Source organism: Prionailurus bengalensis, chromosome D3, assembly GCF_016509475.1.
Source record: "Prionailurus bengalensis isolate Pbe53 chromosome D3, Fcat_Pben_1.1_paternal_pri, whole genome shotgun sequence".
In the NCBI taxonomy this organism is placed as follows: Eukaryota; Metazoa; Chordata; class Mammalia; order Carnivora; family Felidae; genus Prionailurus; species Prionailurus bengalensis.
In genome coordinates, this window is record NC_057356.1 from 77,464,122 (window position 1) to 77,491,134 (window position 27,013).

Sequence of the window (27,013 nt, forward strand, 5' to 3'; positions counted from 1 at the left end):
ACCCTGCACTTCGTTTTGCATTAGCCTTGCCAACCATGTGGCCCGTCTCAACGGGAACAAAGATGTTTCAAAGACCAGGACAGAAAGTAGGGGCTCCAAAGAATGGATTTCTGTCCGGCAAAGGGCACCGGGGATAAGGAACTGACAGATAACTGAAACTAAATGCCTTCAATGACTCAGGTAGACGAGGACCGATATAGAGAATAACCAGGAACTCTTGCAAAGCAAAGAGCGAATCCGTTAAAAACGGGCAAAGAGTTGCAAGCGGAAAACAGAAGAGAAAACTTAAATGGCCGGCTGACCAACAAAAACATCCCAACTGATTTGCAATCAGAGAAATGAAAGGTGCAACAATCGGATGGCATTTTACGTCCATTAATTGCCAAAAATGAGAAAGCTGGAGCAGGCAACGAGGCAGGAATCAGCATCCACCCGGAGGGTGTCCTGGGGCAGTCGCTCTGGAGCACAGGCTGGTGGGAATTACCAGTAGGGGTTTACCTTATGACCCAGCAACCCCGCTCACTGGTGCGTGTATGTGAGAGCTAAAGCCTCACGTAGGTCGGTATGGGGACACTCTGGGTGCTTCTGTGGGTCGGAGGCCGTCTGGGTCCATCACCCAGGGAACAGCGAAGTGTGAGATGTTGATGAATTATTACGGGTGGTGAGAAGGTCTGGACTCGGTGAGCGCAGGAACGCCATAAGGGTAACAAGAAACACCTCAAACGTAGCACAGCACGACCCGTGTAGAAACAGATCTGAAGCACAAAGTCACGTATATAAATTATAAATACATTTGCACAAAATGAGGACACCTACGAATAAAAGCACAGACATCAAGCGTACGGGGGTAGGGGTAACAGGGAAGGGGGAGCGGGAAGAAATGAAAGGAAGTGGATTATTTAGAATGAAGGACACGAGGACCCACAAGGACATACATGAACATGAACCAAAAAAAGGAGCACTTTGCAGGACCAGGGTGAAGAGTGTCATTAACTGTGCAGCTGATGACTGCACCGTTCTGCTCTTGAGGGTAAAAACAAACAAACAAGATTAACTGTCTAAGGTCCCACAAAACTGGATAAAAAATTTTAAAGACTGAATATTGTCTCTTGGCTGTATGGCGGGGGGAGGGAGAAAGAAAAGCTACTGATTTTTAGCCATGTCTTTTTACTCCCTCAAAGCACGTATTATTTATTTATTTATTTATTTATTTTTATTTTTTAATTTTTTTTTTTTTAAATTTTTTTTCAATGTTTTTTATTTATTTTTGGGACAGAGAGAGACAGAGCATGAACGGGGGAGGGGCAGAGAGAGAGGGAGACACAGAATCGGAAACAGGCTCCAGGCTCCGAGCCATCAGCCCAGAGCCTGACGCGGGGCTCGAACTCACGGACCGCGAGATCGTGACCTGGCTGAGGTCGGACGCTTAACCGACTGCGCCACCCAGGCGCCCCTATTTTTTAATTTTTAATGTTTATTTTTGAGAGAGAGAGACAGAGAGACAGAGAGACAGAGCACGAGCCGGGGAGGGGGCAGAGAGAGAGGGAGACACGGAATCCGAAGCAGGCTCCAGGCTCCGAGCTGTCCGCACGGAGCCCGACGCGGGGCTCGAACTCACAAACCGTGAGATCGTGACCTGAGCTGGAGTCGGATGCCCAACCCACTGGGCCACCCGGGCGCCCCAAAGCATCTATTATTTAAAAGAATTCAAATTCTTCATTTTTTTTCAGCAGCAGACCGGGCGACCCACACGAGAACCTGTATCATTCTTCTCCCTCGGTGAAGATGGGGCTGTGGGCACAAAACGCAGGCTCAAAGAGTGGCCTCTGAATTCATCTGTCTCTCTTCCCACCCCCCCCACGCCCCCTCCACTCCCTCCCCACCCCCCCCCCACTCCCTCCCCACCCCCTCACTCCCCTCCCCACCCCCTGTCATCTCAGATTGATGGTTCTGGAAGGCGGAGCTGAGTGCCTGTAAATTCATTTGAAAGTGACGCGAAGAAGCTAACCTTGCCTACTTCTTTTGCTTTGAAATTCAGTGTATGACTCGGTGGGGAAGCTTGGGAGCAATATTCTTAACGGAAACGTGGACAGGCTGGGATCGTACAGCGAGTGCCTCTCCGCCCGGGCTCCCTCGGGACGCTTCCAAGGACAGTACTGCAAGTTTCAGGTCCTGCAGGTGAGTGCGGGATCTGCCCTCGTGCTCTCCAAGGACAACTGAACTTCGTGACCGGGACCCCCAGACAGCCCCGTCGGTTGCTTTTCTTAACAAAACATCCCCCAAATCTATTACGACGTTTTGCAAAAAGTTACACCTAAATCGCACCTGCATGTTCGGAGTGTGCGACACTATAGGAGGGCAGTTGTCCGCATTCCACACAGACCTTCAGATGTTCCTCCCGCCATATTGTACGGGGGCGAGACTTCTGGACGACCTTCAGGAGGAATCCAAGGTCAAGCCCCAGCCGATGTTTCTGGGCATCAACTCCTGACTCACCATCTGGGGAATACCAAAGGGAGGGGAGACTTCCCATTACCCATAATCCTGTCCCAGAAACAGAGCTCTGAGACACGTGCGTGAGACGGGCCCGGACTTCTGTGAACACATCAGTACATCAGTTGACTGAGGTCACAGGGCTGACTCCCTGCAAGGCATGTTAATTCTTTCGCTGCTGGAAAATAAAACCAGGGACAGCACAGCCTCTTATTTGATACAAAAATAGGCTTGATGATGTTGTACACGACACTAGAAGAAAATACATTACACGTTGGCTAAAAACAGTCATATAAAATAGCTTTCTGATATTAATGCTATAAAACGGTCTTGCGATGGTTGACCACTGGCCATCGAGAGATTCTCACCCACTTGTCCCCCGGAGGGCCGTGACAATGATTGCTTGAGGGTTTAATCAGCGTGTATAAATGTCACGTCCTATTTTCGAAGCAGATTAATGGTTTTGATATCAGAGCCAAAGGCCAGGCCCATGCAATCATGTAAATTGCATGTTTAGAAGCAGCATGCCGGAAATTTTTATTTATAATTTGATCTTTCCTTCATTGGGATAGGCATTCTCATCATGGGCTTGATTTATGAATAAAATCTTTATTTGATATGCCGTGTCCTGTTACAAAGAGATGGCAACGTGGGAATTCTGTTGAAAATCCTACGGACCGTCGACCCCTAGGACAGTTTGCCCTGTGGGAGAGAGGTGAACGGGGGGCGGATTACCCCGCACTGGTGGCGGCTTTTAAACTAATCAGCTGCGTACTTTGATGTAAATACAAGTGCATCTGACCTTCTGCAGGTTTACTCGAACCACCCTGTAATGGGGAAGCCATCTCCAAAGATGTCAGCGCACGTCTTTCGACACCTGTCTCCCCCCCGTCCTAATCTTAATTCTTGGGCAGCACAACACCAGCCTTAGAAATGATCGTGTGCATGTGTCACGAGCACCAACACGAAAGAACGTTGTGGCTTCGTGTTTTTCAGGATGGAGCTGCATACAGCGTGGGAGTGTGTGTCCCTGATTCTTGCACCGAAGAGGACGTGACCGTGATGTCTCGGTTGGGTAGGTCCTAGTGAGACTGTTGTCTCCGCGTAACGTTTGAAGACCCCCAACTCCTTGGAGCCGAGAAAGGCCCTTCTTTCAGGAACGAACTAACCTTTCGTCCTGATTAAGGCCAACAAACTGAGTGAGAATAATGGGGTTTGGGGGATTTGGCAACGGAGGTGTTGGAATAGGCAAGGGGTAGGTAGGAAGGAGGATGGAGGTAGGATTGAGAGAAAGAGAGAGAGACAGAGCGTGAGTGGGGGAGGGGCAGAGAGAGAGGGGGAGACACGGAATCCGAAGCAGTCTCCAGGCTCTGAGCCATCAGCACGGAGCCCGATGCGGGGCTCGAACTCACAGACCGCGAGATCATGACCTGAGCCGAAGTCGGACGCTCCACCCACGGAGCCACCCAGGCGCCCCCTGCACAATACAATTTTAAATTTCAACAATCTTCCCTCACCCACAGTGGCCTGGTTCGGCCTGAAGAAAGGAGGGGGGCGGTATCCGGTTCCATATTGTGACTGTTCTCTGCTGTGGCCCGCGTGTGGAAGTCTGGCAGCTGCCAAATCCAGAAGGCCATTCTGAACTGGGATCGTGTGACGCCAATGTGTTACGAGGGTTCGGGGCTGGGACCCCCGCGTTTTTTCCGAGTCGTCACCTCCCAGCTGTGTGATCCTGGGCAAATCGCTCCCACTCCCCGTGCCTCAATCCCTTCCTCTGCAGGGAGAGGGGTGGACAACGAAGTTCCGCGTGACTCCAGCTCCCCGCGGCCTTGTGGTCGCTTCTGACCTTCGCCTCGCAGAGTGAATACATTTGAGTCCTCATGGACGCTGGGTTGATTTCCTCTCTTTCAGAATTTTCAAAGGAAGAGTTTTGAAGCCCAGAAGTTTAACTACTAGCATCTCTTGTATTTATTCTGGTTGTCCAAATGAGAACTAACATGACACGTTAAAAGGAAGACACTATTTCTCTACCCGCAGGACACTTCGGACACCACATGCGTGGGTGCCCCCCTCACGTTGTACAGTTCTGACACGAACTACCTGGAGGCCGTGCTGACCCCACAGGTCAAAGGCTCATTCCCACAAGACCGTCCCCCACTTCAGACACCAGTCCCAAGTAGTGGGTCCCGAGGTTGCCCACACTTCGGTCTGATGGAGCGGCCAGTCAGGGGTCCCCACTGTACCCTCCCCAGGTTTGCGAATTTGCTATCCTGGCTCACAGAACACAGAGAAACACTTTACTGTTACTTATTACTGGCTTGTTATAAAGGACAAAACTCGGGAACAGCCAAATGGAAGAGTTGCGCAGGGCACGGAATGTGGGAAGGGGCGTCGAGCTCCCCTGCCCTCTCAGGGTGCACCCCCATCCCGGCACCTCGTATTCCTCAGCCCAGAAGCTCTCTGAACCGCTTTGTTTAGGACTTTTATGGAGGTTCCATTACGTAGGCACAATTTTTTTTTTAATATTTATTTTTGAGAGAGGGAGAGAGAGAGCGCGTGCACAAGTGGGGGAGGGCCAGAGAGAGAGGGGGACAGAGGATCCGAAGCGGGCTCCGCGCTGACAGCAGAGAGCCCCATGTGGGGCTCAAACCCACGAACTGGGAGATCATGACCCAAGCCACAGTCGGACGCTCAACCGACTAAGCCACCCAGGCGCCCCAACGGGTAGGCACAGTTGATGAAATCACAGACCATTGGTGATTGACTCAACCCGGTCCCTCTCTCCCTCCAGAGGTGGGGGATGGGCTGAAGGCTCCAATCTTCTAGTCCCGACTGGTGCCCCCCAGAGTCACTTTATTAGGCATCAACTCAAGTCTGCTTGAAAGGGGCTTATTATGAATGAGAACAAACACTCCTCCCACCCGTGTCACTCAGGAAATTCCAAGGGCTTTATGAGCTCTGTGCCAGGAACCCGGGACGAAGACCAAATTTAGATTTCTTATTATATCACAACCTCACACACATATTTAAAATCTTTCAAGTGTCGATGTTGCAGTTAGTTTTCAATAAGCTTAAATTGTCCTCTGACTTTATGATCCCCCCTATAGCTTCCGGTACGGGGTCTGTCTACCCGGCCAAATATTTTATGTGCTGTTGAAAAGAAAGGCAATTGTTATAAATTAAATTTCAATTTCAATTCTTGCTGGATAGGCCACAAATAGCCTAGCAACAAAGATAAATGCGTGGAGTCGTTATTCAATTAGCAGTTCGAGTGAATAAATGGCTCGCCAAGTCTGAGTTAACGTTCATTATTATTTAAGAGATTTATCAGCTAGCCTGGTTTTCCTGGCCAATGCTAAGCTCGTTAGCCAGAGTGGACATTAGAATAAAGTGGAAGGTTCCATGCTATTGTGGATACAAAGATATTCTGATGAGTGTCATTGAGGAACCGGAAAAAGGAAGGGTCCTGCTTAGGGAGGGCAGGGCTGACTGATAGGGTGGGTATATTAGGGAAGCTTTGTTCTCCAGCTTCTGCAGGGAGAAGTGGGAGCTTCTTTGCCTAGGAGAAAAGGTCTCCATCCGGAAAGGATTTGTCAGCTATTCCCCAAAGCTTTTTTTTTTTTTTAAACCCTTTTGAAAAAAATGTTTATATTTATTTTTTGAGAGAGAGCCTGAGCAGGGGAGGGGCAGAGACAGAGGGAGCCAGAATCCTGGGAGCAGGCTTCCCGCAAAGCCCGAGGTGGGGCTCGAACGCACCACCTCGAATCGAGAGATCAAGACTTGGGCCGACGTCGGGCGCTCAACCGGCTGAGCCACCCAGGTGCCCCGGCTGTTCCCCAAAGATTTTTGATGGAGTTGCCAGTATTTCCTCTACAGATGTGGGGGCAGACGGCTCGGCAGTAGCGGGCGGAAGCTGTTTGTGCAAGGACTTAACACGTGACGACCCTAGCAGACAAGCCAGGAAGAAAAGAGCACAAGATTGCAGACAGAGGGGGAAAAGATTCTGGGCAGGTCAGGGTGTGTTACCGAGTAATACTCCACTGTATATATATATGCCTCATCTTCTTTATCCATTTATCCATCGATGGACATTTGGGCTCTTTCCAGAATTTGGCTATTGTCGATAGTGCTGCTATAAACCTGGGGGTGCACGTGCCCCTTCGAAACAGCACACCTGTATCCCGTGGATCAATGCCTAGTCGTGCAATTGCTGGGTAGTTCTCTATTTTCAATTTTTGGAGGAGCCTTTTCCAGAGTGGCTGCACCAGCTTGCCTTCCCACCCACAATGCAACAGTAAACGTCAGGCAAATCTGACTGGAGATTAATGGAGAGGCAAATAATTACCTGGTCACAGGGACAGCACAGAGCTGAGAAAGAAGGGGCTTGGGTTAAGGTAGCCAATTTAACCCAGACTCAACTATGAAGAATTTCCCTTCTTTTTTTTTTTTTTTTTAACATTTATTTATTCTTTTTTTTTTTATAATTTTTTTTTTAACATTTATTTATTTTTGAGACAGAGAGAGACAGAGCATGAACAGGGGAGGGGCAGAGAGAGAGAGGGAGACCCAGAATCTGAAACAGGCTCCAGGCTCTGAGCTGTCAGCACAGAGCCCGACGCAGGGCTCGAACTCACGGACCGTGAGATCATGACCTGAGCCGAAGTCGGACGCTTAACCAACCGAGCCACCCAGGCGCCCCAACATTTATTTATTCTTGAGAGAGAGTGTGAGCAGCGGAGGGGCAGAGAGAGAGAGAGAGAGAGACAGAGAATTTGAAGCAGGCTTCAGGCTCCGAGCCATCAGCACAGAGCCCAACACGGGGCTCGAACTTAACCCACCGTGAGATCATGATCTGAGCTGAAGTCGGACGCCCAACTGACTGAGCCACCCAGGCGCCCCATGAAGAATTTCCATTCTTAGGAACTCACTCTCAGCCTGCCTCCTGTCCTTATGGAAATTTCATGACATCGTATGGTGGCCACAGCGTCTCTCCTGGCAGTGGCCGAAAGCAGTGAGAACTGGGCTGTTCACGGTCAATGTGGAACCATCCCTTATATCTGTCCTCTTTCTTACGCTCTGTTAGGCTAATTTCATCTCCCCTTGCCTATTACAATTAGGATTATGAGGCCTCCACGGAACCAGGGGCCTGGCACTTCAGGGGGTGACTTCTTCCCTCTCCCCCCACGATCCCACGGGAATTCCCGGAGCCCTGATTGAGCAAATGGAGCTATTCTAATGAATAACTCCCTGAACTACCCACAGAGGCACCTCGGAAGGACTGAGGATCAGTCCTGAGGATCACAAGGAATCCAAAACATTTCACAGGATACCATTTTGTGTTCTCGGTTCAATGCAGAAACTATGTCCTGAGGACTCTTACATCTGGCCTCTGTGTGCCATCGCGTGCGTGTGCCGAGGGGGGGAGAATCAAAAGAATTGGGAGTTCTCATTTTGAGAACCCTATAATTTAGTTAGTAAGGGGAGTGTGCGTGCCCGACGTGAACCCCTGTCAGGAAATACACGCTGGAGCTCATGCCAACTGCTAGGGACAGGTAGCCGTGCAGAGGAACTTTGGGGGGGCCCGCAGGGTTGAGGGGGAAAGAGCCACCTGGGATAGGGTAAAGGGGGACGTTTGTAGCGTGGGCTTGAGCTGCCTGTGTCAGTGAAGGGGGTGCTGATGGTACGTGGCGAGACATTGGTGGGAAACAGATCAAACAAAGGTTCCCTATTCCCCTGTAGAGGCCTAGAATCTGACACAGTGTAGACCCTTCTGCACAGGCTGCCGATTGGTTTAATCAACTGGCAGGCTTTAGCACGGGGAGTGGGGATTCTCCTCAGTGCTGCTAGCACCGAGGACATTGACTCCGGTCACTTGGTGAGGGAGGACGAGCCCAGGAAACCCAACTGTCCGCAGGCAGCCCGCCATTCGAGAGTCTTGGCCTGGTCCCCCCACCGAGTGCTATCTCATCAAGGGCAGCAATCTGGCGGGTCTCCGTGAGAGCTGGCTGGGGCCGCCTTGACAAATACCACAGACTCCGGGGCTCAACAACGAAATTTCTTTCTCATGGTTCTGGCGACTGGAAGTCCAGGATCAAGGCGTCAGGAGGGCCGGTTTCTTCTGAGGGCTCTTTCCTGGGCTTGCAGACGGCCACCTTCTCGCTCACTGTGGGCTCACCTACGTGTGTCCAAACTTCCTTTCATTTAAGGACACCGGTTGGATGAGATAGTGTGATGGCTCCGTTTTCATTTAATCGCCTCTCCCTAAAGGCCCTGCCTCTAAATATCGTCACATTCTGAGGTCCTGGCTTCAACATATGAATTTAGAGGGGACACGGTTGTCTCTAGGGGTCTCTTTTCAGAGCCCTTTGAACTTGATTTTGGGACCTCCGGGGCTCAATTCTTTTCTACTCATTCTCTTCCTCTCCTGCCCCTGAGGCTTTCCTGTGATCACCTGCAAAGAGGGTGGGCACCTTGGAGGAGGGGAGTGGTAGCTGCAGTGTAGCCCTTAGATCTAGGTAAGAAGGACCCTGTCCTCGGCGCCCTGCTTTAGAGACCAGGCCTCCGGCTGGGCCTCCTCGTGGAATGTCTGTAGGGTCATGGGACATGCCCACCTTCCCCTTCTCTTCCAGTCACGCTGAGTGTCTAGAATTCCCTGCCCCTCTGGCTCCCGGCCCCCCTCCAAGGGGGGGGTATGGGGGAGGGCTAGGGAGGTGGAGCTTAGGTTATCCACACCCCACAGCTAAGGCACTTGGTGGTGTAGGAACAGGGAAGAGGTGGGGGGAGAGAAAAGTGTTGGAGGTAGACGGGACATGAGATTCCACTGTGTCCACCCCACCCTTCCTCATTACCCAGAGGAGGAAATGAGACCCAGAGAGGTGAAGTAACTTGCCCAGGGTCCCACAGCAAGCTGGCTCGAACCCAAGCCTCCTGCATGCAAATCTAGCCAATACGTTGTGCTACAGTGGGGTGGCAGGAAGACGCAGAAAGGCCACACTCTTCAGGTTCACGCCGACCCGAGTGAGATTGTCCCTGCCCCTTAGCAGCAACATAGAGACAACCAACATTTACTGAACGCTTACCCTTCCAGGAACTTGCTGAGTGCTTTCCAGTTAGTGCTGCACCCCTCGCAACAACCCTATGAGGGGCGATTGTTTTCATTTTACCAAGGGGGAAACCGAGGCACGGAACCGGGAAGTAACGTGTCCACGGTCATAAAGGGTAGATGCGGGCTCTCAATGCAGAGGCTGCATTCTTTTAATTTTTTTTTTTAACGTTTATTTATTTTTGAGAAAGAGGGAGACAGAGCATGAACGGGGGAGGGGCAGAGAGAGAGAGGGAGACACAGACTCGGAAACAGGCTCCAGGCTCCGAGCGGTCAGCACAGAGCCCGACGCGGGGCTCGAACTCACGGACCGCGAGATCGTGACCTGAGCCGAAGTCGGACGCCCAACCGACTGAGCCACCCAGGCGCCCCCAGAATCTGCATTCTTAGCCACCATGCTTAGGTTCGTGAACTTATCCAAGGAGAATTTTCCCTGTCTGTAAAATAAGATAAATAATGGGCGCCTGGGTGGCTCAGTCGTTAAAAGCATCTGACTTTGGCTCAGGTTCGTGAGTTGGGAGTCCCGCATCAGGGGAACCCTGTCTGTCTCTCTCTCTCTCTCTGTCCAGGACACCCTCTCTCTCTCTCTCTCAAAAAAAAAAAAATGATGGATTAAAGACAGTGATCAAAACACGTCTCGTACCCAATAGGCGCTTAATATCTATATTTTTATTTTTTGTTACTTATAATTGGCATTGCTATTTAATTAAACTACACTGTGTCCCCCCTCCTTTGCTGATGTTTGGGAACATCTGTGGGTCTCAAAGTGTGTGCCCTGATTACTAGGTAGCCTGAGCACCTGATTTCTTGTTAGAAATGCAAATTCTCAGGTCCCCCCCCAGACCTGCTGCATCAGCCCAGCTGGGAGGGGAGGGGAGGCAGGCAGTGGTATTGAGCAGGCCCTCCGGGTAATCCTGGGACACACTGAAGTTTGAGATCACTGCCCTCCTCTCCCCACAAACTACGGGGATCCCTACAGTCAGTGACTGATGAGGTGCGCCCCGAGGTGGTGCTTCTGTGTTTCACTTTTATTTATTTATTTACTATCTTTTAATGTTTATTTTTGAGAAAGAGAGACAGAGTGTGAGAGGGGGAGGGGCAGAGAGAGAGGGAGACACAGACTCCGAAGCAGGCTCCAGGCTCCGAGCGGTCAGCACAGACCCCGACGCGGGGCTCGAACCCACCAACCGCGGGATCGTGACCTGAGCCAAAGTGGGAAGCTTAACCGACTGAGCCCCCCAGGCGCCCCCTTTAGATACAGCGCCTTTCTCCAGCCTGCAGGCTTTCATTGTATTTTTTTCATCTCAAATTTCATTTATGTCTCTTGCGGGAACCTGTTTACGAACAGATTTAAGCAGATTTAATGGTGCCTTTTAGGATTGTCATTCCCAGCGCTGTGCTAGGAGGGACCGCGGGAGTCTGGGCGGGCTAAGCATTCCAGAGACTACGGTCCACTTCGCGCTGGGCTGAGTTCTTCCTTCTGTGAGTCTCAGCATCTTCGTGCCCTATTTTCCCCATCTGTAAATCAGATATAGGAAAGCCAGCTGCCCTTTTTCATATCAAAGTTTTATTTTGAAACAATAGGTATGAAAGCTCTTGGAAAAGTATATTTGTTGCAGAGTAAAGTATTAATACAATCTCTCTCTTTTTTTTTTTTCTTTTCCTTGGTAGATATTTTCAGATTCAGAAATACTTCGTTTTTGGCCCCTTCTCTCTCTCTCTTTGCAATCAATTCTTCCTCCTCATCTGGCACGGGCGCGGCTAGATGTGCTACTGGAACGTTCCCCCTCGACACCTTTGTGGCCGTGTGTCTGTGAGTATGGGCATCTGAGGTACCTGGTCGGGATGTATACGTCGGGACTGTGTGATCGATTTCCACTCACCACCTACGCGTGGCCATTTCATCTTCATTCTTGAATGATGCCTGGCCAGTGTTCCCTGAACGATCACCACGTACCTTAAACAAGAAAATTCAGCAGTGGTCGAGAGGAAGGCTGGCCACACCCAAATGTGATTGAGTTTCAGAGTCACGGAGAAACGTATCCCGATCCCAAATTGTCCTGTTCCTATCACGTGACCCCTGAAGATTAATTTCTTTTATTTGAGGTGTGGCTTCTCCCTCAAACACCTTAGCCGTCCTGTCTGTTACTTTTTGTTTGCATCCTGCACACAAACTAACGGAAGTAGCATTGCCAGGGCGTAGCCGGCATCATTGGGGAGGGGCTTTCCTGGAAACCTCACTTATTTAACTACCCCCCTCTGAGACGTCCATGTCCATATCACCATCCTGTCCCCCGTATCACCGGCTACCTTTGTAAAAACGACTACCAATCTGATGGAGTCAATACACTGGTTTAATTTACCTTAAAACCTTGGTAACGAGGAGGTTTTTTTCCCCCGTCAAGTTTATCTGCTATTCATACTTTTCGCTCCTGTTTCCATGTATGTGGGTTAGCTGGGTTCTTACTGATCTTTTAAACTATCTTATATACATGAAAGATACGAGTTCGTAGTCCAATCAGCTGCAAGTATCCTCCTCAGGGTTTGGGTGTTTCCGTTTATGATTTTTTTTTTTTTTTTAGCAATTATAATAAGGAGTCGAGTGAAATCCATTAATCTTATACTTCATTAATCATTTCCTTCATTATCGATTCTTACGAAGCCACTCCTGCCCCTTTAAACTGTTCGATACTTGTCTGTATTTTTGTCGGGGGCTTGCGTGGTTGGTTTTTCGCTGGGCTGTTTTCTCTGCCTCTTACGGTGGCTTTGGTGCGACGTAAGGCTTGGTCACACGTGTCTTCCCCCTGCAGCTGCCTCACCTCGCTGGGCCTCCTCCTTCCCCTGGCTGGGACTGTCTATGTGGCGGCCAGGGGGCGGGGGCCCGACTACAGGGAGTCACCCTCACATCGGGCACGACCGGCCACCGACGGGAGCCTGCCTCTGAGAGAGACACCGAGGAGTGACCCAGGAAACAGAGCGGGTGGCCTGGCCCACCTCTCACTCTCAGGAACCCCGAGCAGAGGACAAAGTAGGCATTTTGATAACCTAAGAGCGCGCACTAGAGGTGGCTTAGAGGAGCCGTATTTGGAAAATAATTCTGACGGTGCTGGGGTCTGGGGAACGTCCAACAGCGTCTAAATGCCAGTGTGGAGGTTGGGTCTCTGTTCTTCACAATTCCGTCTTTGTTTGCTGTCGGAGTGTTACGGCGAGTCGCTAAAAATGCTGCTTTCTTTCTTGGGTACAATGACCCAGTGTATTTTGTGCTACCCCGTGACCAGGGCAGAGCAGGGCTTGGGTTTCGCTGCAGTCATCTTCTAAGAAACAATTCCATGACCACAGTGTCTATTTTCGGTGTCACAGCGACGCAGATGGCTCACAGAACCTTGCTGGCATCACTAAGGTAAAGGATTGAGGTCCACATCGAAGCCAGGGGAGTAAGTGTGCAACACGTTAAAGCCTGGCTGAGCGTATCTGAGCCAGAACTAAACAACCCACTTAGTGAAGGGCGAGCTGGACGGCGCTTAGCAGTTGGTCACGTTGCGTTGTGTTGCAGCTAAAAATCAAAAGCCTTATCTTCATTTCCCCCTGCCCATATGGCAAGGCAAAGACCACACACACACACACACACACCCTGAAACAAGGGCCGCATCGTCACGCAAACAGATTTAGCACATGGGGAATTGTTTCTGGCAGAGTCCCTGGACCTGCACACAATTGATCTTCCCTTACTCCAACTCGGGGGATAAAGATAAGACACCATAGCAATGAATGGGCCAAAAGATCATGAATACGTGATCAAGCAGCTGCAGGGGATATGTCCACTGTGGAGGGCACGGCGATGATTTTATCAGATCCTCTTTGGATCTTCGGGCAAAAATAAAAACCGCTGTAACATTACCACGAGCTCCCAGCAACAAGCTAGTGGTAACACTACCACGAGCTCCCAACAACACGAGCTCCCAAGCAGCTCCCAAGCAACAATTCTTTTCTTAATTTTTTTCATGTTTATTTATTTATTATGGGGGGGGGGAGGGGCAGAGAGAGAGGGAAAGAGAGAATCCTAAGCAGACTCCATCCACGCTGTCAGTGCAAAGCCTGACTTGGAGCTGGAACTCACGAACCGTGAGATCATGACCTGAGCCAAAACCAAGCGTTGGACGCTTAACCGACTGGGCCACCCAGCAGTCCCTGCTCTGTCATTTCCACCGATGGGCCCTTGTTTTCCCCTCCTACTCACTCTCTTGTTTCATCAGATACTGGGGACAGTTATGATGGCTTCTCCTGTCATAGTCTCAGAGCCCCTCAGTCACTCCTCATGTGACATTGTTCAAGAACTTGGCTCCCCAGCTGCCATGTAGAGAAGGTTCCACGAGCGGGGAACGTGCTTAGCGACCTCCGCTCAATCCTGCCTGGGTTTCTAACTCTGCCCTTGGTGGGGTTGTTCGACCCCTAAGAACCTCGGGTTCCACGTGTATAAAACTGGGACATACAGTGGGATTTGTTGAAGGCATTAAACGAGGTAATGGAAACTTCCATCCTCCTGCTACGTTGCCTTTTTCCTCGTTCGCTGCCCTTAAGCCAGAAGGAGAAAAGGATAGTGGCTTTAACTGCCCAAGACCTCTCGCTAACACTGACCTTGCTGAGGTCAGCTGGGTTCCGGGCACCTGCCACGGGCTTCTAGTTGTCAGACTGAGGGCGAGCCTACAGCCACCGAAATTCACCGCTGCCTGTCATTAGGTAGAAGACTAAGCCACGGAGCCTGGCGTTTTAAGGCAGATGCACCTGATAACGGTGTCAGGACCCAGCCACCGATACGTTAGGGTTTCGGCCCAAGACAGGACTCTCTGTGATCAGGACACGAAGGTTACGTTCACTTTTTCAGCAGCTATGTTTCACGGTGGCCTCAAAATGGCGGAAGTGGGGGGACCGTGTTCTCTTGCTGTAACTTTTTTCTTTTTTTGGATTTGATACCGTCAGAGTAAAAGATCACATCCTGAATGTTTGGAAACAAAAAATCGAGATGCAGAGAGCCCTAGGGTCAGCGTCTTTTTCGTCTCCACATTTGCACTCACCAGCGAGTCAAATCAACATAAGACTACCGTGTCTCCTAGAAGTTTGGAGCCAAATTGGGTATTTCAGATTCCTGGTTCTTTATCCTCCAAGTAATCATTGCGTTCGCTTAGAGAGGTTTCCTGTTACAAGAGCCCGCCCTTTCCTGCTTAGATGAGAAAAAGTACCAGCACGTGTTGGAGGAAGTTTCCACGAAGCAAACGGCTATGGATTTTAGCCCCTGGAAGGCAGGGGCTCTTACTGTGTGGTCTGGCACTTCAAGCGGGCTCACGGTAATAATCGCTGAGAAAATCCAAAGGGGCCACAAGGTCTTTCAAAGCGCCACGACACCTTGTGGTTCGCAAACTTTGGTCCTCAAACTCCAGAAGCACCTGGAGGTCTTGTCGCAGCACGAGCACCTTTGCGGGGCCCGGCCCTCAGAGGTTCGGGGTCGGTGGGTCTGGGGTGGGGCCTGAGACCGTGCATTTCCAACAGGTTCCCGGGCGATACTGAAGCTACTGGACTGGGGACCCCCTACTTTGAGAACCTCTGACCTACATACATCCTTTCAACTGATCTTCCCCATCCCCCTTGGTTTATCCTTTCCACTTACCAGCGAGTAAACGGGACTCAGAGAGGCCGTCTTCTCTACAGACCGGTTATTTTCAGACACCGTTACAAGCTGCTACTAGTTACGGGGAGCCACAAGTAGAATTTAGATGCAAAAAAAAAAAAAATCGAATGATAGCAAAATGCATTCAGGGCTCGCTTGCCAAGGTGGGCGGGCGTCAGGCCAGATGTTTGGCAAATATGCTCAAATGCTCACCGCAGCCCGGCCAAAAAGGGTGCTCAGTTTAAAAGTGAGGGAAGAGGTCCCGAGAGGTTGAAGAGAGGGCAGAACCGGCCAGAGCCCGGGTTCTGTGTGTGTGTCTCTCTCTCTCGTGGCACGTGGCTTCTGGGGAGCCGAGGGGAGCCGGGACTCGGGGTGCAGGACACGACTGGCCGTGCTGTGCCAAGGGCCGGTCGGTGAAAATGCCCCTAGAGGAGAGGGTGAGCTCTGTGATTTCAGGCAGGCACACGGGAGAGCGACTCCGATGGAAAAACCCCTATTTACGGCCGAAACTTCCAAAGGTTTGACAATTACATTCCCCCATTTCAGAAACTGATTTTAGATTTGCAGAGCCGGGTTACCCACCAGCTCTCATTTGTAAATAAGTCTCATTTCCGCGGGGACTTCTTGAGCCTGCAATGTTTACGCACCAAGCTTCCACCAAGAGAAACCGTGAGTCTCTTGGAGCGGCTTGCGCCTTCCTTTGGAGGTTCCTGGTTCACAGGTCCGGCTGTTTGGAATGCATCCCAACGAATCCGATCAAAATTTTGTAAACATGAAACGGAAGAAGGGACGTAGAAGGGACGAGAGCAATTGGGCTTCAAATAGTGAGTGTGGCAGGTGTGATGGTGTCTCCTTTGCTCCTCATGACAACCCTAAGGTTATGAGATGGACTTTGATTCCCGTTTTGTAGCTGGGGAAACGTAGGCACTTCAGGGCGGACGGTAACACCTGTGCTCTCGTCCAGGATTTTTAGGAGCCACGGAGCACGCTCTGAAATGCTTTTCGTGGCAGAAGAACGTGCCGGCCATCTGGACCACAGAGACGCCGGGGGGCGTGTGCTCTGCGCTGAATGGCATCCGGGCTCTGAGCCTCCTCTGGATCATATCCGGGCACACCAGTCAGATGACTGCCTGGCTGTCTTTGGGTGAGGAGAACTCACGGGTCTTTCCGAGCAGTCGAGGAAGAGGGCCGCTTTCGGGCGAGGGGATCGTGTTGGGCCCGGGACGTGAGCCTGCAGCCTTCCTTCTGTTTTAGACACGTAGCCGTGACCCGCCCCCCCCACAAGTGAGTTTTGGGAGGGCCCAGACCGATGCCCAGTAGTTGCTCCCCCTCCTCATGGGTGGAAACCAGGCACCTGATGACCAGGTGAACAAGCGACACCCGAGGATCACACATGCGTCGTCCAAAGAGCCGGATTCCCTCTTGTCCTACTCGACGAAGCCAGAAACTAACATGTTTTTTTCTCCTGGAAAGATAGTCAAGCATAAACAGATAAATATTATGCACCGGTGTTAAAGCCGTGTTTCTCGGCCTGCTGCCTCACTCTGGAAGCAGCACAGGAGCCGCTCCGGGGGGGGGGGGGGATGTGCACCAGGTCAAGGGGATGTTGCTGCCCCCCCCCCCCCAGGAGCTGTGGGCACCGTGAGAACAGGAAGCAGTTCAAAGCCCGAGTTACGGTGGTTCCGTGGCAGATACTGTCAGGTGCCTCAGTCACCATTTCTTATTCCGATCTGTGTTCTCTTCAGTAAGTTGTGGGGATACACAAAATCCTCTTTTTTTTTTTAATGTTTATTTATTTTTGAGAGAGACAGAGACAGAGCGTGAGCGGGGGAGGGGCAGAGAGAGAGAGGGAGACACAGAATCCGAAGCGGGCTCCAGGCTCCGAGCCGTCGGCGCAGAGCCCGACGCGGGGCTCGAACCCACGAATCGTGAGATCACGACCCGAGCCGAAGTGGGGCGCTTGGCTGGCCGAGCCCCCCAGGCGCCCCGAAATCCCCTCGATACTATGAAAGTCGAAGGTGCCTCTCTTGCTTTTTTTGACAACGTAAATCACATGACTTCCTTCGGTGAAACAGAATGGCAGCTGTTTTTATTGTTTGTTGCAGATAATGTGCTTGAGTGGAAAAGCAAAGTGCTTAAAAACCCACTGTACCTTTATTCTCGGAGTGGCCCGTTCTATCTTGGGGTTGACACGTTCTTCCTGATCAGGTAATGTGGTGTTGTGTCTGCTGTTGTGCATATGGCTGTGTGTGTGTGCGTGCGTGTGTGTGTGTGTGTCCAGCGATAAGCAAACAAATAAACAAGAACAAAATCGGAGTGTAATAGCTACTAGGAAAGAAGAGCACAGCGGTTGTGAGAGAGAGCGGGTCGCTGTTTAGACTTGTTGGAAAAGGCTTGTCTGATGAGAGACTACTGTGGCTACAAGGAGTCCCAGTGTGGCCCTGGGAAAATCCTGGATAAGAAAGATTCAGGCCAAGGGAGCCACCAATGCCGAAGAGCTAAGGAGAGAGAGAGAGAGACAGAAACAGAGAGAGACAGAGACAGAGATCCTTGTTAAAGGAGCAGAAAGAAGGCCGAAGCATAGTGAAGGTGGGGAGAGAGGGAGTGAGCCGGGCAGGGCCAGACCACAGAGGACCTTTAGTCTTGGTGGGACGGGAAGAGGTTGGATTGCTTTCGTTTGAAAGCGATATCATCTGACATTTAAAAAATGATCACTCTGGCTCCTGTGTTCACGGCAGATCTAAGGCAGGCAGGGACAGAAGCGGAGATCCATCAGGTGACCTCTGCTATACTTCCGATGAGAAACAATGAGGCTTGGAGGGGAGGGGGGGATGGGGAGGGCCGGTGGGCGGGATAGAGTGAGAAGGTCATGTGCAAGATAGGCTTTAGGTGTGGAATTGTCAGGACCTGTTGATTGGATGTGAAGGGCGAGGAAGAGAGGACTTCAGAAGGACTTCCGGCTGGGCTCAGGAGCTGAGATGGGGGGTGGGGGGGGGTCTGTGTCGGGGTGGGGGTGGGAGGAGGAGGAGGAGGGGTGGGGAGTGGCTGGCATTCGCTGAGCAGAAAGCCTGGAGCAGAAGAGAGCCTCGGCGGGAAAACCAGGCCTTCTGTTGGAATCAAAGGGTGCCAACCCGGTGAAGATAACCCAGACACCCAGGTAGTGGTGTTCACTCAGCAGGGGCTCCGTGGGCCGGGAGCTCAGTGGAAATGTCCAGGCCAGAGATGGGAACTTGGGGGCCTTGGGTTACGGGCGGCAGGGAGGCCACAGAGCTGGCCCGGATCTCGCGGGGAGGAGAGCACAAGCAAGGACAGGGCAGGGTTAGATATGCTAGGACCTCCGCCGCCCCAGCCTGCAGAAGTGGGGGAGAAGGGGAGCCCCCACGGAGTCTGAGAATGAGCGACCAGGGAAACGAGACGGGACCAGCGAGACACTGCGGGGCCCAGGAAGCCAAGCCAAGGCCGCGGATCAGGAAGGAAGGGCAACTCTGTGGGAGCTGAAGAGACGCGGAAGTGCCCCCCCGTATCTGGCGACGCAGAGGGGTCCCGGTGCCCCTGTCCGGGGAGTGGCCGCGCAGCCTGGGCCGTGGGGCCAGATGGCAGGGCGTGGAGACTGTGGCGGGGGGCTGCGCCGTGCGTGGGCGGCAGGGAGCGATCAGGAAAGCGAGGGATCTGAGAACGTGTCCCCATCGCACGCTGACACGTTGGAAGAGAAAGCGACCCCCCGATGAATGCTGCGGAGGCTGTTGGCCCAACAACAACGGAGCAAGCTTCCGATAAGTGCCCCATCGTGCCTCTTGTGCTTTGTGTTTTGTTTTCTGGTGGTTTTGTTTCGTTATGTTTGTAATTTAAAATTTTTTTTTTAATGTTCATTAATTTTTGACAGAGAGAGAGACAGAGCATGAACAGGGGAGGGACAGAGAGAGAGGGAGACACAGAATCTGAAACAGGCTCCAGGCTCCGAGCCGTCAGCACAGAGCCCGACGCGGGGCTCCAACTCACGGACGTGAGATCATGACCTGAGCCTAAGTCGGTCGCTCAACCGACTGAGCCACCCAGGCGCCCCGATGTTTGTAATTTTAAAGTCCGTGAAATTCAAAAGGGTACAAACCGCCGGATTAGGAGAGAACCAGCCTGCGAACAGGGCAGAGCAGCAGCACGGGGGGACGAATGACCATCACTTTCGGCCACACTTACTTCCCCGAGGTCCTCGTGGCTTTCCCTCCCTTCCTTCAGCGTTTGCCCAAATGTTACCTCCCAACAACGCCTGGCTCGTCTCCCTTGTTTAACACGGACCCACCACACTCTTGTCTTCATTTTCCCTGATTTATTTCCCCTCTTTACCTAACCTTATAGATGCCACATATTTATTATTCATGTATTTATTGTCGGTGTCTCTCCACTGTACTGTAAGATGAGGCTTCTTTCTGTTTTGTGTCCTGCTGTCCCTGGAGCCCAAAGCAACGCCAGGCATACGGGACTGCCCAATAAGGAGTTGTCGAAATGATTTCTTAGTTGTTTTAGCTCAAGCTTCTGGTGTGACAGGTTCTTGGGGGTAAGGCAGAGAAAGGAGGGTACAGAATGAGCTGAGACCCGGTCACCAGGTGGCCAGGGTGACAAAAAGGGGCCCAGACAGGCGAGGGTCAGAGGCCGCTTCTGCGGTGAAATGGGAACCACTGGGCACCAGACTTGCCAGGAGGGCATAGCTGGGTCTAACCAGGCAGGCAAACCCGACTGCAGAGACCTGGGGCAGGCCCCCGCTGGGTGCGGGGGTCGGCCCAGGGGTCGGCCCTCAACGTCCAGAACTCTGTTCCCTGCAAGAGGACCTAGCAAGAACAAGGCCAAAAAGATGGGGCTGGCTGGCGGAGCCCCAAGCCGTGGGAGGGAGGCTGGCAAGGACAGATCAGCATGGCTGGAATCAAAGCCAAAAACTCAAGCTGGAGAATTGCCACCAGGAGGGAAGAATGAGGGCCTGGAAAGCCACTGGTCATGCCCGGACTATCAGTGCGAATCCCTGAGACACCAGAGCCGCCGTTGGGTCAGCCCTGAGATACCCCAAAACCCCAGGCCAAGGCTATGAAATTTCAGAAGTCCAAGAAAACTGCAACCCTGAACCCTTTTATTGGTAAAAAGACGACATATCCGACCCCTGGCTCGCTCTGGGGCCCGGGGAGTGCCGGGCCTTTTATCAGTGGTTCTCAGAGCATGGTCCCAGTCCAGCTGTACCTGCGTCATCTGAAAGGCTGTTAGAAATGCAGGTTCTCAGGCCCCACCCCGGGCCTCACCCAGCTAAGAGGCCAGGACTCCTGTTTCCTTCCCGTCCAACGTTCATTTTGTTTACTTTCTTAATTTGTTAATGTTTATTTATTGATTGTTTATTTCATGTAACATAATGTTCATGAGAGAGACAGAGTGCCAGCGGGGGAGGGGCAGAGAAAGCGGGACACACAGAATCCAAAGCAGGCTCCGGGCTCCACGCTGTCAGCACAGAGCCCGACGCGGGGCTCGAACTCACGGACCGCGAGATGGTGACCTGAGCCGAAGTCGGACGCTCAACCGACCGAGCCACCCAGGCGCCCCCGTTTTGTTTACTTTAAAAAGTGCGCACCGGGGCTCCCGGCTGGCTCAGCCAGAAGAGCGTGCGACCCTTGATCTCGCGGGTCACAACGTCAAGCCCCACTGTGGGTGTACAGATTACTTACAAATAAGTACACGTAAAAAAAGAAATGCACCGATTCTTTTTACAGAAACATTTCATTTGGACAATGGAAATCTTACTAAGGGACCCCTAGTATCGCCATCGTGCCAACAGCTTTTAACCTGTTATTCCGGACGATTCTCCCCTTAAACCCGGGAAGCTGGAGCCGGTATCATCGTGCTCGTGTTTACAGATGAGAAAGTTGATGTGCAGAGATGAAATCAGTTGCCCCAGTCCCCCCAGCTGGGAAAGTTCGCGTGAGAACGGGAACACAATGCTTGTTTCACGCCAAACGCAGGTCTTTACCGCCACGTCACGCACACATGTACGTAGCGAAACCAGACTTCCGACCATCCCTGGTGACGGCTCGGGAACCCTCTTCTGCTTCTCTGGCTGACTTCACCCATTCCTGTTGCGGGATGGTGCTCCCCGCGGCGGGGTCGGGTCTCTGCATCTTCCCAGCTTCCTACAGCAGGTTCTCCTGCTGGCAGCCTGTTTCCCTGCCGGCCTTCTCTTTGTCCTCTCTCCGCGCTGAATGGCTGGGTGGTGCCTGGCCACACACGGAGACCCTGATGCATTCTTTCCCGAAATTAAGAGGAGCCTGGAATCGGAATTGGCTGGCCAACTTCCACATCTCCACACTCCCTTCTACACGTCTCTATAAATTGCGTTCCTATTATAGTGAATCCGACTTGCTGCGTTTCAAAAAAAAAAAAAAAATCATGCTGGCAGAGAATCAAGGCATTCTCTAACCCTGCCTGATCCCTTCCAACACACACGCAGCCTTTTTTTTTCTTTTGGCCACAGGGAATGCATTTGTTCCTTAGAGAAACACCCGCGAGGCCCATTGGCATAACCGTCGGAAGGTCAGGAAGCTCACTCACAGACTCGCTTATCATCAGGTTGTAACTCAGAGATGCGGCCTGTTTCTTTAGCTGAACATCCTGGGCAACAAATTTGTCGTCAGGACGTGTCGGTTGAGAATCTCGGGCAACCCGCTGACCCTCTGAGCCTCGATTTCCTAGTAGGCATGCAGGGATCGTAGTATCTTCCCTGCTACCGATCACTCACTCAATCGACATTTATTGCAAAGTAGGTCGGTATGTCTGGAGAAGGACAAGCGACACCATTAGTGAAGGTACTTTGAAAACGGTGTGGCCCTACAGAAGTGGAAAGCTTTGACGCTGTCGTTTCAAAAGGCCAACGCGATAGCTCTTAGTGGTGGTCACCAAATATTTCTGGCTCTCTTCCGGGCACTTGGTAACAGTCAACTTCCCGGACCCGTTGTCGTTAGGTGGAATCCAGGTCTGGCCAAGGAGGGGTGCCTGGGGTTGCCGTGATGCTAAGAGCTTTAAACATGTCGCTTCTGGGCTAGGACATTTAATTGCCGGTTTGAAGCCCTCCAAAATGCTCTTTTCTCTGCCGTGGTCACCAGTGACCTTTCAGACAGTGACTGCTCCTTCAGCCCGGGGGCCCTGGTTTGGAAGACGCTGAGGTCAAGGCGACTGGCCGTGGGCATGTCGCGCGAGCAAGAAAAAAACTGTTACTGTTTTCGTGTTGGAGATACCTTGTTACTGCTGCATAACTTATTGTACCCTGATGGAGACAACCAAATTAATCATCGGATGAACTGTATCATTGATAAGTAATTCCTGTGGCTCTTCTCTTTCCTTCAGTGGTTGGCTAAGCGCAAGGTCATTTCTAAGGATGCATCAGAATTCGGACAAAGGAACAACCCTTAATGTCATCCTCAGATACTTCCTCAGCCGCCTTACAAGGTAGGTCTGTTTATAAAATGTCTCAGTCCATTATTGATGTGTAACAACATATTGCTTTTTAGTCTTTAACCCTCTTCTGAAGGAACGTTCGAAGCAAAGTAAACGGAGAGAAATCGTTTTCTTCATGAAGTTGGGTTTTGCTGTCTAGCAGCTTTTGCCAGCGGAAGATGCCGATTTTCGTGATATTTGCCCTAATAGAATTTGAACTATATGAAACCAGCAGAAACCTCCTTATTCCTCCGCGGACGGGCAGCAGATTTCCATAAATGTGCTGTCCGATTTCCATGGACCGTGTCTTCAACGGGAGAATGTGTATGTCTTGTACGAACTAGTGGTAATTGTGTCCTGTAAATAAGAGTACCGATGGTGACGATAAAAATCAAATAGGATACAGCAAAGAGAGGGGCTGGTGGAAGCTTGGGGTGATGGTGGTTCTGCTGGGGGGGGGGTGGACGTGGCCCTCCTTACGAATGGGTGGTTGGTTGACACAGGAGGAGATAGAGTCCTGGGACGGAGGATGGAACCCGTGATGCAGTAAAGACACAGGGAGCTTGGGAAGCAGAGGAAACTTCAGCTCATGGAACCCACCCCTCCTTTTGTACAGTCTCTAAATCACGGTTTGTTGCTGTCTGAGCTAGAGCTGGCTCTCGTTACTTATGGCCGTTGCCTCTCTTGTCACGCTTCGTTGTCACAGAGCGGGAGGGGGCTGTTGCAACAATCTTGTGGGCTAGGAAAATGGAGTGGGTAAGTTCTGACTCTGGTTTGTCAAATCTTTCATGCTGGCTCAGTCCTCTACCAGCTATGTGACCTGGAGGCAGTGCCTCACCCTTTCCGGGCTTGAGTTTTCTCATCTCAAAAAATGGGAAGAATGACGGCCCTCACTCCACGGGACTCTTGCGAGGATTAACGTTGATTTATTTTTGGGACAGAGAGAGACAGAGCATGAACGGGGGAGGGGCAGAGAGAGAGGGAGACACAGAATCTGAAACAGGCTCCAGGCTCCGAGCCGTCAGCCCAGAGCCCGACGCGGGGCTCGAACTCACGGACCGCGAGATCGTGACCTGGCTGAAGTCGGACGCTTAACCGACTGCGCCACCCAGGCGCCCCTCTTGCGAGGATTAAATGAGAGCATGTGTGCTGAGAACTCAGAGGCACGTGTGACACACAGTAAGCCCTTCTGCAAGTAGAAGCTGTCGTTGTTACCGTGGTCACCACTCACACCTTTTAACTTTTCCGGAAAATAGTTTAAGAATGAGTATGGGCTACGGAATGGGCCTCTATTGATTTCTTTTCACCATGGCCTTTGCGGTTTCTTCCAAACTCTATTGAATGTAGCCCTTGTCCTGGATGCTTGACAGACTCCTTATTCCTTTTTTTGGGTGCGTGGCCCTGGGTTTAGCATGTTGTGCCCTGTGGTCTTCTGGAGGGGAGGAGAGGGACCGATTGACATTCAGGCCACAGGTTCTTAGTGATAAATGCTGATGCGGTGTTAGGGGGTGGGGCGTGGAATCCAATGGTGGCATCCAATCCAGAGCGTGGTGGGTTCTGCCTGGGAAATCTACTTCAGAAGAAAAGTCCTGTTCTGGGGACTGAAGGACAGGAAGTGTTTTAGCAGGCAGATAAAGCAGTAGTGTGTGTGTGTGTGTGTGTGTGTGTGTGTGTCTGTGTGTGAGAGCTCTTATGGGTCAAGATGGTGGTGAGGATCCCCGTGAGGAAACTATTGCAATATCCGGGGAGGATAGCGGATCTGGACTGACAATTGGCCGTGGGAACGGAGAGAGGGCAAGTCAAGGATACTCAGAATTTCCAATCGGCACAATATGGCGGACGGTGGTGATGTTCTTGAGGAGGGAGCTCTGAGAAAGTGGCAGATTGGAGCCAGGAAGAGAGAGTCCAACCCGGGACATAACTTTGTTGAAAAATCGGGGGAAACATCACCAGCCCAGTTTGAACTCACTCCGTAAGGGAAACCCAGTGCGAAAGCAGCCACACTCCCAGCCTCTTTGATGGTCTCATTCTTGTCAGCAAAACCCACTGTTCTTACTCAGTTATGATCAAGTACTTGCCTACTTATCTCCAAGAGGACTGGAAATGAGATCATTTGTTCACTCACTCATTCTGGTTTTTTTTTTTTTTAATTTTTTTTTCAACGTTTATTTATTTTTTGGGGGACAGAGAGAGACAGAGCATGAATGGGGGAGGGGCAGAGAGAGAGGGAGACACAGAATCGGAAACAGGCTCCAGGCTCTGAGCCATCAGCCCAGAGCCTGACGCGGGGCTCGAACTGACGGACCGCGAGATCGTGACCTGGCTGAAGTCGGACGCTTAACCGACTGCGCCACCCAGGCGCCCCTCATTCTGTATTTTTTATACGTTTATTTATTTATTTTGAGAGAGAGTATGTGTGCATGCAAGCACACACAAGTGGGGGGACAGAGAGAGAGAGAGAGAAAGAGAGAGAACCCCACACAAGCTCCACACTGTCATTGCAGAGCCTGACGGGGCTTGAACTCATGAATTGTGAGATCATGACCTGAGCAGAAATCAACAGTAAGGCGCTCAAACAACTGAGCCACCTAGGCACCCCTCTTTCTGTATTTATCGAGGGTCCGCTGTGTGCCAGGCACTGTTGTAAGCCCTGGGGATTCAATAGTTAATAACCACGCAAGTGCCTTCTGGCCTGGAGGCTAGTTCCAGTGACCAGAGATGGATAATCCATGAATAAATATGCGACATTAAGTTGCAATATACAAATGCATTTCTAGCAGGTCAGGGACCACAGGTGGCACAAAGTGCTTATTTGGAGAAGGAGGCAAGATGGGGTCTTCTGGAAGGGTAGTCAGGGAAAGTGACCTGTGTCAAAGGAAGTAAAAGAATGTTCTAAGCAAAGAGAGTGCTGTGGGGGAAGAAGGGCCCATGTGGGGGACAGGTGTTAAGGTCCCGAGAAGGGAATGTGGCTGGCATGTTTCAGAAACCGCGGAGAGCCCACTGGAGTGGAGAGAGCAGCTTGGAGAACAGGAGGGGACGAGGTCAGAGAGGTGGAGCGGGGCCCCGTGGCCAGGATCGTAGAGGGCCTGTATGTTGCTTTAAGGACCTTATATTTTACTGGGGCACAAGAAGCCTTTGGAGGGTTCCAGCAGGGGAGTGGCGCGGGCCGAGTCACATTCTCCAAGAATCACGCTGAGAATAGACAGTAAGAGGACAGGGGCAGGAGACGGGGGACCCGGGAGCTACAGCAGCTATAAGAAAGTGCAAAACGCCAGCTTCCCGGGGTAAATCGGAACAAAGATTATGTCACGGGAAACAAGGAGAGTAGATGTCTCAGACCCTTAAGACTGTGTGATTATTCCAACTAGGGGTAACATGTTAAACCATGCTATTTTACAGGTAGCTTTTTTCACATAATGATTTCATGTTGGCATATCAATCTGTTGCATGCAACGACCCACCTCACTGATTTTATTTTTTTAAAGTTTATTTATTTCTTTTGAGAGAGAGCGAGTGGGAGAGGGGCGGGGGAGAGCGGAGAGAATCCCCAGTGGTCTCCAAACTGTACTGCAGAGCCGGACATGGGGCTTGGACCCACAAACCGTGAGATCATGACCTGAGATGAAACCAAGAGTTGGACGCTTAACTGACTGAGCCACCCAGGCACCCGGCACCCCACTGATTTTAAAGGTGGCCTGGGATGGCTCTGTGTGGGTGGACAGTCGTGAATCTAACGTGCCCCTGTTAATGGGTGTGGTGGTAATCCCAAGCTTTTGCTATCTTAGACAATGATTCTTTTTTTTTTTTTTTTTTTTTTAATTTTTGGGACAGAGAGAGACAGAGCATGAACGGGGGAGGGGCAGAGAGAGGGGGAGACACAGAATCGGAAACAGGCTCCAGGCTCCGAGCCATCAGCCCAGAGCCTGACGCGGGGCTCGAACTCACGGACCGCGAGATCATGACCTGGCCGAAGTCAGACGCTTAACCGACTATGCCACCCAGGCGCCCCATCAATGATTCAATATCAATACACTTTTGTGCACATGTTTGGGGGTAAATTTCTAGAATTGGTGGTTTAGTGCATCTCACATTTTGATGGACATTTTCCACTTTCCCTTCCCACGCACCGGCTAAGAGAATGCCTGCTTCTTGTACCTTGCACGACAGCCAATATTGCACTTTTTAATCTTTGAAAACCCTCCTAAACTTTCAATCTCCCAGCAGCTTGGACAAAAATGAAGAACAATTTACATTTATGCGATTCTTTCCATGTTGCCGGCTGTTTTCTTACTGAT

The 27,013-nt window shown here is 51.3% G+C and overlaps 1 protein-coding gene across 1 annotated transcript in view; it reads left to right on the top strand.

The window, feature by feature from the left end:
• Positions 1 to 802: 802 nt before the first annotated feature.
• The window catches only part of LOC122470018 (O-acyltransferase like protein-like), a 54,633-nt gene continuing 28,422 nt past the window's right edge, over positions 803 to 27,013 (top strand). Inside the window, exons 1-8 of the mRNA XM_043557182.1 lie at positions 803 to 839; positions 2,039 to 2,178; positions 3,490 to 3,568; positions 11,267 to 11,408; positions 12,406 to 12,623; positions 16,222 to 16,401; positions 17,363 to 17,465; positions 22,629 to 22,730. Coding sequence (XP_043413117.1) covers positions 803 to 839; positions 2,039 to 2,178; positions 3,490 to 3,568; positions 11,267 to 11,408; positions 12,406 to 12,623; positions 16,222 to 16,401; positions 17,363 to 17,465; positions 22,629 to 22,730 — 1,001 coding nt within the window. The remainder of the gene's footprint in view (positions 840 to 2,038; positions 2,179 to 3,489; positions 3,569 to 11,266; positions 11,409 to 12,405; positions 12,624 to 16,221; positions 16,402 to 17,362; positions 17,466 to 22,628; positions 22,731 to 27,013) is intronic.